The 13,522-nt window shown below is 35.9% G+C and overlaps 1 protein-coding gene and 1 pseudogene across 1 annotated transcript; one reads left to right on the top strand and one right to left on the bottom strand.

Moving 5' to 3' along the window:
- Positions 1–593: 593 nt before the first annotated feature.
- Positions 594–9,461, top strand: LOC120171605 (LMBR1 domain-containing protein 2 homolog A-like). The gene is made up of 14 exons (XM_039179287.1): positions 594–761; positions 1,826–1,902; positions 2,524–2,682; positions 3,247–3,460; positions 4,025–4,111; positions 4,204–4,343; positions 4,465–4,545; positions 5,862–5,926; positions 6,433–6,608; positions 7,584–7,714; positions 7,793–7,880; positions 8,367–8,583; positions 8,676–8,782; positions 9,016–9,461. Exons 1-14 carry the CDS (start codon positions 594–596, stop codon positions 9,409–9,411), a joined length of 2,106 nt encoding a protein of 701 aa, XP_039035218.1. The 3' UTR covers positions 9,412–9,461.
- An 800-nt stretch (positions 9,462–10,261) lies between these two features.
- Positions 10,262–13,047, bottom strand: LOC120171607 (annotated as a pseudogene).
- Between the last annotated feature and the right edge of the window lie 475 nt (positions 13,048–13,522).

Consider the following 13,522-nt stretch of genomic DNA (forward strand, 5'->3'; position numbering starts at 1 on the left):
TTGTTTGTGAAAATAAACAAACTGTATACATCTCTGTTCGCATTCGTTTATTAAATGAATATCAAAATTTTATTCATACTCGTTTATTTAACTTAATAAACAAGCATAAATGAACGATTCACAAACAGTTAACCATTTAATAAATGAACACGGACAAATATATATTTCATCTGCATTTGAATTTATAGGGAAGGGGTAGAAAACTGCCGTTGGGCCACATTTTTCAAATTGTCCAGGAACTGGCGCGAAGGGGAGGAGCTATCGGTTCTTGTCTGCTGGGTTAGTATTTTTAGGTTAAATAAATAAAATAATTTAAAATGAATCAGAAAAAAGCGCCATTGGACCCATTACGCAAATTTCTGCATTAATATAGCTGCCCTGTCAAATTAAGCGTGATATAATGAACAAACCAAAAAGCTCCTTTGCAAATGCAAAACCAACCTTTAGTTTCTCTTTCCTACTGAAAAAGTGGTGAAGAGAAAATGAGAGAGAGAGAAATACCCAGGTAATACCCATCTATTGTAAATCATAATAGAATAGGATTGTTGTAATATTATTATGTGGGTGAGATAGAGGAGGAGATTCAAAGAAAGATGTTGTTTTTCTATTTGATCTCCTTGCCTTTAACACTGGGTATGGCGATTTTGACTTTGAAATATTTCGCGGCTCCTGAAGTTCCTAATTATGTTCTCTTCACCGTTGGGTATACATGGTTTTGTTCCTTCTCCATCATCATCCTTGTCCCTGCTGATATTTGGACGGTACTTTCCCTTTTAATTTCTCTCTTGGCAAATTCTTCTGATCGTGCTTTGATTCCCGATTGTGTTTCTCAATTTTGAAAATAATTGATGGGGATTTGAAGCTTTTTATGAAGATGGGTTTCTATTTGATCAATGCTGGTATATGATTGGAATAGTTGTTTTGCATAATGAAAATAATAGATCGCTCTGGCCCTTGTTTTTTTCTTTAGAACATTTTAGCTCTATGGAGTTTCAATTTTTTGTCAAAATATCAATGGTAGGAAGAAAATCGTTAGTTGATTAACAATTGTCACATGATCACATCATCAATACAAGACATATGTCATATCATTATTATAGATGACGCGTCATATGCCACGACATCAGTTAGGCATGTATGAAAATATTACTTCAGCAACATGTGTTAACAGTTAGTTAATTAAATGCTTTCTTCTAACGAGGGTTTTTTGACAAAAAAACTAAAACGTTTGAAGGCTAAAATGCTCTAGAAAAATATGAGGACTAAAGTGACAATTTATACAAATCTTGGGGGTAATTTTATCATGGCATAACACCAAAATTAGCCCCCAATGTTTAGAAAAATGTTTATTTTTCCCCTTATTATATTTTTTGGTGCATTTTGGCCCCAATATTTCATTTTATAGCAAAAAAAAGCCTTCAACATTTGACAGAATAATTTTATATTAAAAAAGACTCCTATTTTGGAGCGTTAATCGATTGTTAACTAATAATTTTCATCTATATAGAGAGTCTTCCCCCCAAAGTGAAACATTAGAGCCAAAATGCTTTAAAAAAAGAATAGGAACCAAAATGACCATTTTGACTTAGGGGTACTTTTTACATTATGCATTTTTATCATTATGCTTACTTGTTTCCAATTGTCAGATTTGAAAAGAACATAAATAATAGAGAAATGGGATTTTGCATTCTTTATAGGTGGGGTGCATCTGAAGCCCCATCTTGTTTTCTAAATGGCATAAAAGTCCTAGACATCTGCTTTCGCCTAGAAATCATGCATGAATTTGAATTCATTGCTTGTTTTTCCTCTTCTATTCATCATGCAGACGATATTTGGTCAGCACAGCGGAGGGATATCTTTCTTTTGGAGCCTAACCTATTGGAGTACATTTTTGCTAACTTGGTAAATACACTATTATCACCAGAATTGTTTTTGATCCGCCTTTAAGCATTTTGAAATATTTTATTTACTTGTATCATTTGAGTGTTGTTCTTAGGGGGGTAAATGAACAAAAAGTTCGACAAACTGTTCATAAATCGTCCGTATAACCTTCGTCTATTAATTTAAATAAACGAGTATGAACAAAATATTTAATAAACGAATGAACATGGATAGAGGCATGTTTGGTTCGATTATGTTTACGAACAAGCTCGTTATTGGCTTGTTTACTTGCTTCTCCTTTTTCTTTTTCTTTTTTTCATTTCAAATATAGGTGAGAGTAGGGATTGAATTAACATAAGGTGAACTTTGAAGTTTAAACTATAAACCTAAGAAATTAAGGACTAGTGGTGTAATTAAACCAACTTGTTCGCGAACAAACATAAATACCTTCAAAAACAAATAAATAAAAACGAAAATAATACTAAAAATTTAAACGAACACGAACCGAACATCAAAACCCCTACCTGTGTTTCAATTACCTTTTGTTTATCATGGTGCGGTCTAGTGTGAACATTTTAGAAGCTTCATGCTTAAAAGCTGCATGTATTCTCATTGATTTATATTAAACCATGTCCTAAGCAGGGCTGTGGTGCCTACCATTCAGAGTTATGAAGATGCTGGAGACTTCACCGTGGTCGAAAGATTGAAGACAAGCTTACATGAAAATTTGGTCTTCTACTTATGCGTTGGTTCTGTTGGACTTGTTGGACTCGTTTTATTTGTTATTTTCAGCAAAAATTGGTTTGTTTTCCTTTTCTACTTGCTGATTGCTCGGCAAAATTGCTCATGTAAAGCGGTCGAAAAAAAAATATATATTGGCTGGTCTCCCCAGATTTATTTTCTCATCTAATGTGAATGCTACAGTGCTCGTCGGAAGACGCCAGGAACACAATGCGTTTTCGAGAAGACGCGACGACCACAGTGCGTTTTCTGCTTTGTTCCTATGGTAATCTTGGCATTCCAACTGCATGAAAAAATGAGGAAGAATGGAGAAGACACATTGTGTTCTCGGCATCTTCCTCGACACTGTAACAATCACACCATCTCAAGAAATAATTTTGGCGAGACCATATGCGAGCCAATTATTTTTTCCAACGCCCTATGCGAGCAATTTTGTCCTGATTGCTCTGGTTTTTATGTCAATTTGTTTGCATTATGTAAACCTTAATGAAAATAGGTTGTGAACTTTGACTGTCTTTTCATCTACAATATTTGCATTCAAATATCCGCTTCTGTGTTTTGGCTGGTGATTTTTCTAGCATCCTTTGTGTGTGATTAATCCTTGTTTTGTTCTTTTGTGGGAAGGAGTGGAGACATTCTTGGTTTTGCCATGGCTTGCTCCAATACTTTTGGACTCGTTACTGGTGCATTTCTTCTTGGCTTTGGTCTTAGTGAGATCCCAAAGGGCATTTGGAAGAATGTGGATTGGACTTTTCGCCATAAGGTTCTCTCACACAAAGTTGCTAAAATGGCCGTTAAACTTGATGATGCTCATCAAGAGTTTTCTAGTGCTATTGTAGTAAGTAGATCTACAACTTCTCCATTTGTAAATTCAATAGAAAGGAAAGAAAAAGGCATAATGGAAAAATTATCTGATGATTGTACACATGGTCACTTTGTTCTATATTCTTTTTTTTAGCATTTTACCTCTTAACGTTTCAATTTTTTGTTAAAAAAGTCCCTGTTGAATGAAACCCGTTAATTGATTAACGGTAAACACATGTTGCTGACGTGGCATTTTCACATGCGTTAATTTGCTGATGTGACACATGGCACGTCAGCAAATGAACTCATGTGAAAATGTCACGTCAACAATATGTGTTTACCGTTAGTCAACTAAGGCTTTCCATCTAACAGAATCAATTTTGACCAAAAATTGAAACGTTGGGACAAAATGTTCTAAAAAATAATAGGAGATAAAGTGACCATTTGTAAAGACGTCTAGGAAAAAGTTATTATGCCTAATTATACAGACCATGTTCAAGATATTAACTTGTTTGGATTTCTCAAGTCTTTGGTGGTAATTTATATACATATTGAAGAACTTTTCTTTGCTATCACTAATGAAGGTGAATTTCTTTAGGTTGCTCAGGCCACATCAAATCAGATAAAGAAGCTTGACCCTCTAAGACCATATATGAACATTATCGATAGCATGTTATACCAAATGGTACCCCCACTTTGTCTATGGGTCAGTTTAGTACAAAAATGTAGTTTTTTCATGTCCCTCCCTCAAATACATTATTATCTTCTGTTTTGCAGTTAAAAGAAGATCCTTCCTTCAAACCTCAAGGTGGAAGGTTTGGGGAGAATGATATGGACTACAATACCGATCAGAAATCGATGGCGACTCTCAGACGGCGACTCAGGATCGCTAGAGAGGAATACTGTCGATACCGAAGGTGCACTTAATGTGGTTTTTATGGCATAAAAATGACTCTCGGGCTCTCACAAATGTTGCTGCAATATGCTTCCAAAGTGTTCCTTTTTCCCCTCTGATAATTGAAGTTAACTGTTTTGCAGCGAATATTCGAGCTTTGTCTTGGAAGCTCTCGAACTGGAAGATACTATCAAAAACTATGAGCATCGTAAAATAACTGGATGGTATGTACTTAGCATTTATATTATTCTTGCCTGCATATTAAGTTATATGCGTGTTCTCCTTGATCTGATCTGCAGGACATCAATCAACCTTAGACTGAAATTATGGGTTCCTTAGGTGTATGAAAGTATGCCAAGTGTTTAAGTACTTATTAACACAATGATTAAATGAAGGGTAAATTATGCGTTTAGTACCTAAACTTTCAATTTTTACAGAACCATGCGTAAAGTTTAGTTTTTGTTTCATTTTAATATCCCGTTAAAAAGTTATCGTTATGTTTTGAAAAAAATTGAAAGTTTACATACTAAAACGGACCAAAACTAATAGTTTAGGTACTAAATACGTTAAGTTTTTAATGGTGGGTACTAAAATGAAACAAAAACTAAACTTTATGTATGATTTTACAAAATTAAAAGTTTAGGTACTAAAACGGGCCAAAGCTGATATTTTAGGTACTTCATGCGTAGTTTACCCTTAAAAGAATAAATTACTATAAGAAATTAGAAAATTTACTATAAGAAATTAGAAAATTCTCACAACTATTGTGAAGATTATGATATATATCTCAATTAATTTATGAGATATATATCTCAAAAGATTCTACATATATTCTTTGCATGGTCATGGCCGCCTCTGTCTCCACTACTGATATACACATAAGGTGCATTTTCAACTTTCTTTTGTGCTTTAGTCTATATTTCTGAATTAGTAGAAGTAATTTATGTCCATGTGTTAGAATATTTCAATATTAGGGATGATAAAGTAGTTAAGATATTTTATGATTTGTTTATTAACATGTATGCATGCATCAGATTAAGTGCACATGAAGTAGCAGATCTATTCAATAGGATGTTCTCTACATTTTCTGGATTAAATTATATAATCTTTGCATGCTATAATGTGGCGATTATAAGACCTTGTGTTGCTGTTTTTGTTAGTTTAGGTAGAGAAGCATGTCTAGAATTTAGAAACCCTTCACTCTAGGTTATGAGATAGCGGATTAGTCTTTAACGTTTACACAAATGGTCATTTTATTTCCTTTTTTTTAGCATTCTAGCTCCCAATATTTTAATTTTTAGTCAAAATAACCTCCGTTGGATAGACACATGTTGTTGATATGCCATTTTCACACATTTAATTGATGATTTAGAATATGTAGCACGTCTTCACTTTGAGTGACGTAACATATGACACGTCTTCATTTTGGGTGACGTGGGAAAGAGTTTTTGTGTGTGTACTATTCATTTATTCTATTGTGGCTAAACGTGTTCTTCCTTTTATAGAAAGTTTGCCCTAGATTCATTTTAAGGTGTTGCAGGAAATTCATTTCAAGCTTCAAGCCCGAACGAACAGGCACACTAGGGTCCTCTTTTGATATGATGGGTAATTGCTTTATTCCGAATGCTTTCCTTATTCTTATCTTCATTAGAAGCTGAGATTCCATCTAGGTACTTAAAGTTAACTATTTCATCTGTTTTATGATCTCCTTTAACAACTGTTTATGGGTAAACTAAGATTTAGTACTTAAACTATTAGTTTTAGTCCGTTTTAATACCTAAACTTTCATTTTTTTTAAATCACACTTGAGGTTTGGTTTTCATTTCATTTTAGTAACCTGCCGTTAAAAATTTAACGTATTTAGCATCTAAACTATTAATTTTGGTCCACTTTAGTACCTAAACCTTCAATTTTTACAAAAGTTAAAGTTAAATTTGAACGGGTACTAAAATGAAACAAAAACTAAAGCTTTTAACGACGGGGTACTAAAATGAAACAAAAACCAAAGTTAGGTATGATTTTGAAAAAAATAAAAGTTTAGGTACTAAAACGGACCAAAACTGATCATTTAGATACTAAACACGTAATTTACCCTTATTTTTTCCTTACAGAGTTCGTGTGGCGTTGTGTTCTAAGAAAGCAAGTAGAGAAACTGTTTGCAATAATTCTGGGTTGCATGTCTGCTGCAATTCTTTTAGCAGAAGCTACAATACTGCCTGTTGGAGTTGATTTATCTCTCTGCTCCATTCTCATAAACTCTGTGGGAAATCAGGAAATGCTCGTCCAGGTACTATATTGACAATCTGGATTCTTTGAAGGATCAAATTTGCAAATTGCTAACTATACAAACATATATGCTAACAAAGAATGAATTACAGTAATCAACTCTGCAATCTCTATATGTCAGTAACAAATTCACCAGTGAACATTTCATATGCCTTCTTAAGTTTAACTCTATTAGAAACCAAGAACTGGAACACAACCTAGCTTTATAGCGTGTCAATTGCTTATATGCTACTAACACCAAATAAAAATTTGGCATAACGATAAAAAATATCCCTAACGTTAATTAAATAGTCACTTTGGTCCCTATTCTTTTTTAGAGCATTTTGACTCTCAATGTTTTATTTTGGTCCAAAATGACCCCTAATTAAATGGAAACTGTTATTTAACTAAAGATTAATGCTCTTCGCCGACAAGACAAGACTTATGTGTCAAAAATTTTAATGCAGCACATGCCACATGTACATGAATGATTACGTGACACATGTTATGTGTCTAAGGTGATGGTATGCCATGTGTACATGAGTGATTACGTTTCATGTGTAACGTGTCCAAAATGATGACATGTCATGTATTCGAAGTGATGATATGACATATTTCACATGTCTGAAGTTACATATGTCATGTTTCTAAAGTGATGACATGGTATATGTCATGTCATCACTTTAGACACACAATTCTTGCCACATCAGCAAAGAGTATTAACCGTTAGTTAACTAACGGTTTCCATCTAATCAAAGGTTATATTAGAGTTTAGACCAAAATGAAATGTTTGGGCCAAAATGTTCAAAAAAATAAATGTCAAAATGATTATTTAGTCAAACGTTGCCTTCGATGGTTTCTCCTTATCCCCCAACCCTCCCACCCCATTCGATTTAAGCTAAGAAAAGGTGTCTATGGGTATGGGTGGAACCTTGAATTCAATCTTCACGAACAGTCAATGTAATGGAACTATAAAATGATATTTGTTGGTTTGCAGGTTATTGCGTTTGTCCCTCTGATGTATATGTTCATCTGCACCTATTTCTCCTTGTTCAAAATTGGAATGCTGATGTTCTATTCATTAACACCCAGACAAACAAGCTCAGTTAGTTTGCTTATGATATGCTCGTAATTCTTCCTTCTTTTACCTCAAAACTTTTTACTTGTTCTCTCATTTTATTAGCATCTCACCCCTACATGTATCAGGATGGTTGCACGATATGCTCCCCCGATTTCATACAATTTTCTCAATCTCATCCACTTCCCTGATAACAGAAAAACCATCTTTGAGAAGGTTAGTAGTTTTGCTATTTTATGTTAATGTTTCAATCTTGTGCATCATTTTTAGGGGTGTAAACGAACATAAAGTTCAATGAATTGTCCGTTAACTATTCGTTTAATGTTTGCTTATGTTCATTTAATAAACGAATGGACACGAACAGAGGTACGTTCGGTTTGTTTAGGTTCACGAAAAAGCTCATTTATCCGGTTCTCCTTTTCTTTCTTTTCTACATTTTAAATGTTGGTGAAAGTAGGGATTGAAATTGAACATAGGATGAGTTATGGAGTTCAAATTATGAAGCCGAAGGAGCTTAATGTAAACGAACACCTTCAAAAACAAACAAACGAACACGAATAGTCTTGTTTATTCAAGTTCGATTCATTTACAATCCTAATGAGCTGGTCAAAGCAATTAAGGTTATTAGATTGAGTTACTCTCTCCTATAAGGTATTTGATCAAATTTTAAAATCTCATGTAACATCATCAACATACATGCAGAGAATGGGGAACATAGACGATGCAGTCCCTTTCTTTGGCAAAGGGTTCAACAAAATCTATCCACTCATCATGGTGATATATACATTGCTGCATGTGGTAAACTTCTTTGACCTGGTCATTGATTATTTTGGGAACTGGAGATCGATCTTCAATTTCCAAGAGCAAGATGAGGATGCAGATGGCTTCGACCCATCGGGACTAATCATCTTGCACAAAGGTAAAATTACAACACCTTTGATGTTATCATCATGCTTAAATGTCATAGTTTCTTTCTTCTTTGTTTTCAATGAACTACAAGTTTTGAATCAGAACGGGCTTTGCTTGAGAGAGGGCATAAAGTTGGTGAGCATATTATTCCCTTGGCAAGGAATTTCGGCACTACGAGTGTTGACAATGAACCTGGCACTAATGAGATTGTATGTCTGCTTTTTTAATTTTTACTTCTCATTTTTCTTTCATAATGCCAAAACTAAACCCTAACGTTTATCAAAATGATCATTTTCTCCCATCATTTCATCTTAAATTGAGCATACCTCTGTTAGATGTATCCTTTATTTGACACTCACATCGAAATCCGAGTAACAGTTTAAAAATGCTCTTTTGATGTATCTAAAGCATGCCAATAACTTTTGGTCGTGCACGTTTTTAGGAGATGACTAGTGCAGAAATCGGAACAATGAGTGCATTTAAACCTCTGAGTGAAGAGGTTCAACAGGTCACAAGCAGAGAAGCCATCGTCAAGAAATATTCCACCATAAGAGAACAGAACAAGCAAGTCTCCGCTCGCGAAGAGTCGACTTCCTTCAGGAGTGCAACAAGACAAAAACCCGAAAGATCAGCCTCGAAATGGGAATCGATGAAGTCTGGTCTTCTAAATTTCAAATCCATCCTGGAAGTGAAGAAATACCTGCCTTTACGCCAGACCGAAGAAAACAAAGTATCCTCGACTTCCTCCTCGGAACCCCTCGATGAGATTTTCCAGAGATTGAAAAGACCAACTCTGGACCTTGGAGACTATGATGCCAACAATGATCGTTTGCTTTGAACACGACACGGAGATCAGTTAGATAGTAAATATAGCAATTCCGGGAACAGAATCAGAAGACTTGTTCATCTTTTCACCAAAGGCTGAAGCATGCGAGTTTTTGTAGCAAGCTGAGTGCCAACTATGGTACACTTCACATCATCTATACACTTGTAAGTTGTAAGAGTAAACATTGAAATGAATTTTGCTTCCTTGTTCCTACAGATTATTTGTTGAGTCTAACACTATGGAGTTCTCTTTACAGTTAAATGAAAGCCATTCTCATTTTTATACATTTTCTTTGTTTTACCTGCTGCAAGTTAATACAGATTGGAATATACATGCGTGCCTCTATAGTTGTTTGAAATAAGTGCAGGGAGAAACCTGGAATTATTAGAAGCGAGATGAAGCGAGGTGAATCGGGTCATTTCAGAACAATTTTATCAGATCAAACCATCCAGACTGTTGTTGTGCAGATCAATCCCCAAAATTGAAGCAGAGGAGGACTCTAGCTTTTTCAGCTTCTCTACCAATGAAGCCATTTGATATATCCAATTCAACAAACAAGGTTAGAAAGGTTACCAGTTCCGTAAATCGGAGACCCTGAAAACCAATTTTGTTGAAGGTGCAGTACTCTGAGAAGTTGTAGCCAGAACAAATTCTCCAGGAAAGTCCATTTCTATTAAGGGCAACATACCTGAATGAAGTACAGTTCTCCAAATATATTGAATCATCTCCGAAGAAACTATTTGCAAGATTAAGATACCTGAGCTCCAAATATATTTCGGTTGTCAATTCAACCATGCAATAGTTATTTGATTGTATTATTTGAACTTGAAATTAAAAAAAAATATTTATTCATCTGAACTGTGAACTAGTAGCTGGGTTTTATGAATCCCTAAGAAAAGACAGCATCATCATGTGAACGGTAAAGAAGATTTTCCCCCAAAAAATGACTTCTTACAACAGGGAAGAATGGGTCTAACAGAGTAATTAAATCAGAAGAGACCCAAAAATTTCCACCAGATGCTTCCAACGACGACCCAGATGATGGCATTAATAAAAGCCATGACAAATCCCATTTTGAATACATCGGGCAGGTCAACGTATCCGGCTGTCAAAAAGACAAAAGAATTCATCACTTACCCGAGTATAGAGACTCTATTAAGATGTTGGTGTATGAAGCAATAATAATTGCTGATAAAAGCAGGCTTTGTGTGTCAAAGGCACGGTGCTCGTGTGCTTATGTAAAATAGAAAGTGAAGTAAAAGAAGCACACCTCCATAGTAGACAGCGGCTTGACCACTGCTATAATGTGTTATGGCACCGAAAAGATTGGTGTTGTAAGCAAGAGCCAGAGCTGCTAATATACCAGGCACTCCAGCTGCCAAGTGCATGGCAAGAAAAGCAGAGTATAATGCACCTACATGACCAGTTTGACTCGCAAATAGGTAGTGGATAAAGAAGTAAGATGCTTGAAGAACACCAAATGCAGCCGGCCAGCCCAAAGAGAAAGATTGAAGGAACTTAGCTACACAACCAGACATCCAGCTCACTATCCCAAGGTTTGTCAATTGGCCTGCCATGACTACCAAAACAGCAAACCAAGCCAATGTATCCCAAGCTGATTTTTCGCTTAAGCAGTCATCCCAGTCAAGCACACCAAGCAAAAGGAGTATTGACAAACCAATCATTGCAACCACAACGCTTGGTATACCAAGTTTCTCTCTGTATATGATTCAGGAAATACCAATAAATAAGAGAAGATCAATTATATGTTCTGAAGCAAACATCAAACCACAAAAATCATAGCTACAAGCTTGCAACCTATGAGCATGCGTGAAGACTATCTATAAAAGGTAAAAAGAATAGGGTTAAAGGAAGCATACAAAGCAAATATATCGATGTCTCAGCTCAAATAGAAAGTGAACTGGTATGATGAACTGCCACTTATGACTTACCCACAGACCCATAGAGTAACTGCAAGAAGCATCGTTCCAACCATGACCCATTCACTTCTTGTGACAGGACCCATGTTCTCTAGTTTCTTAGCTGCCATTGCGGGGGCTTCTGGTGTATCTTTGGTTTTGGGAGGGTAAAGCTTGTACAAAACAAACGGAGTAAGCAGTAGAGAAACAAGTGCCGGTACACTAGCGGCCTTGAACCACGAAACCCAAGGACTCGAAATAATAATCCCGAGCTCCTCTGCTAATTTGAGGCAGAGCAAATTTTGTGCCGCAGCAGTCAGGAAAAGAGCACTAGAGTTTCCAGCAGACTGCCGTAGACGAGTAATACGTAAGACAAAGACCCAAAGCTACTAATGCAAGCAGGAACAAAAGATAGTCACAAGTCCAAATGACATATAGAAATCAAAGAGCATTATATTAAAACCCAGAATATGGATTAATCCAACAGAGTAACAAAAGTTTACTTCCATAATCTAAAGTATAAAATCAATTATTCCCACCCATAAATTCAAACTAACAATATAAAGAAAATAAACTAAGACATTCACTAGTTCAAATGAGACAGAGAAATCAAAGAGCCTGACCATACTAAAACCCCAGAATCCAGATTAATCTATCATATGTCTACTTCCAGAATCCAACATTCTAAACTTAATTATACAACAATATAGAGAAAATAAACTAAGAAAGTGAACCAAAAATAAGGCAAACCTGAAACTGCGATTGAATTAGATAACTCCCAAGCTTCTTAGATGAAGAATCTCCGGGCCGGCTTTCGGCAGAAAGAGACAATGAGTTGATAATGGGAAAGAAAACCCCACCAGCTCTAGCAGTAGTACTAGGCATCGCCGGCGCAATCAAGGCCTCACTCAAAGTCAGCCCATAAGACAATCCCAACGTGCTTTTGCCCAAACATTTGACGAAATAAGTAGCGATCCTATCACCGAGCCCCGTTTTAACGAATCCGCGAGCGAAAAAGAAGGAAATGACGATCAACCAAATGACTTCATTGGTGAAGGCACTGAAGGCGGATACAAACGGCAGCGTTTTCGTGACGATTGAAGTTGTGAGGCCAATAAAAGCCCAGGCTCCGACGGGTAAAGGGCTCAATACTAAACCGGCGATTGTGGATAAAAAGATGGCGAGGAGCTGCCATGCTTGTGGGGTCACTTCAACGGGTCTGGGGACGAGGAAACGAACAATGAGACCTATGGAAACCGATAGAAACAAAGGAAAGAGCTTAGCCCCTTGTGGAGGCGGAGGAGAGGTTGTCGTTTTAGACGCTGCGTCGTTGTCGTTTTGAGAAGCCGCCGCCCGGATAGGTGAAAGGAGGGGCTTAGGTCGTTTGGGAAGTGCGGCGAATAAGAGGGGCTTGAGCGGAGATCGGAGGGTGGGGATCGAAGATGAAGAGAAAACGAACGGTTGGTATGAACTTACGACGGTGATTGGCGGTGAAGGGAAGTGCGAGAGGAAAGTGAGAATGAAGTAGCGGAAGCGGTGGATAGAGAGTGGAGGGCTAAACTCTCCATTGTTTGGATCGAGAGAAAACGAAAGAAAAAAAAATGGAAATCAAGCGAAGGGAAAATCGAAGACTAAATGTGACTTTTGATTGTTGTAAAGAACGGAAATCCCAAAGAGAGTGATGAATCTAATTCTCTGAAACTGGTGATGGGCGGTGAACCGAGTCGGGTTTGATTGTGTGTCTACATTTTTTAAGGATTTTATTTGAGGCTCTGTTTGTTTAGAGGGAAAATTCATAAATTTGGGTTATTACACAAATCGGTATATAAATTTGGTAACGTTTCTTAAATTGGTAACTAAACCTGGAATTTTTCTCAAATAGGTATCCATCTATCTATATTGAATTGACATCTCAACATCTAATTAAGCAATTGACGTGACATTAACAAATAAAAACAATTAAATTACGTATTTAATTATCCAACTAATTTTTAAAATCATATATAACAATATGTTTTAGTTTCACTTATCATTAAAAGATTAACGGTGATTCTGACGTGTCACATAATGTCACGTCATTATTAAAAAAACAAAAAAAATATCATATTTCTAATTCTGTTAATTTTTTTTAATTATGAGTGATCAAAATAAAATCAAAACACAATATTAAATATAATTTAAATATAATTAAATTATCAAAATAA

Source organism: Hibiscus syriacus, unplaced genomic scaffold, assembly GCF_006381635.1.
Source record: "Hibiscus syriacus cultivar Baekdansim isolate YM2019G1 unplaced genomic scaffold, ASM638163v2 tig00111834_pilon, whole genome shotgun sequence".
Lineage (NCBI taxonomy): Eukaryota > Viridiplantae > Streptophyta > Magnoliopsida > Malvales > Malvaceae > Hibiscus > Hibiscus syriacus.

Excerpts from the sequence above, each read along its gene's own strand:
- LOC120171605 (XM_039179287.1), top strand. The coding sequence starts at position 594 with ATGTTGTTTTTCTATTTGATCTCCTTGCCTTTAACACTGGGTATGGCG. Across the intron at positions 7,881-8,366 it reads GAAAAACCATCTTTGAGAAG|AGAATGGGGAACATAGACGA; the intron begins GTTAGTAGTTTT and ends ACATACATGCAG. Across the intron at positions 8,783-9,015 it reads AACCTGGCACTAATGAGATT|GAGATGACTAGTGCAGAAAT; the intron begins GTATGTCTGCTT and ends GCACGTTTTTAG.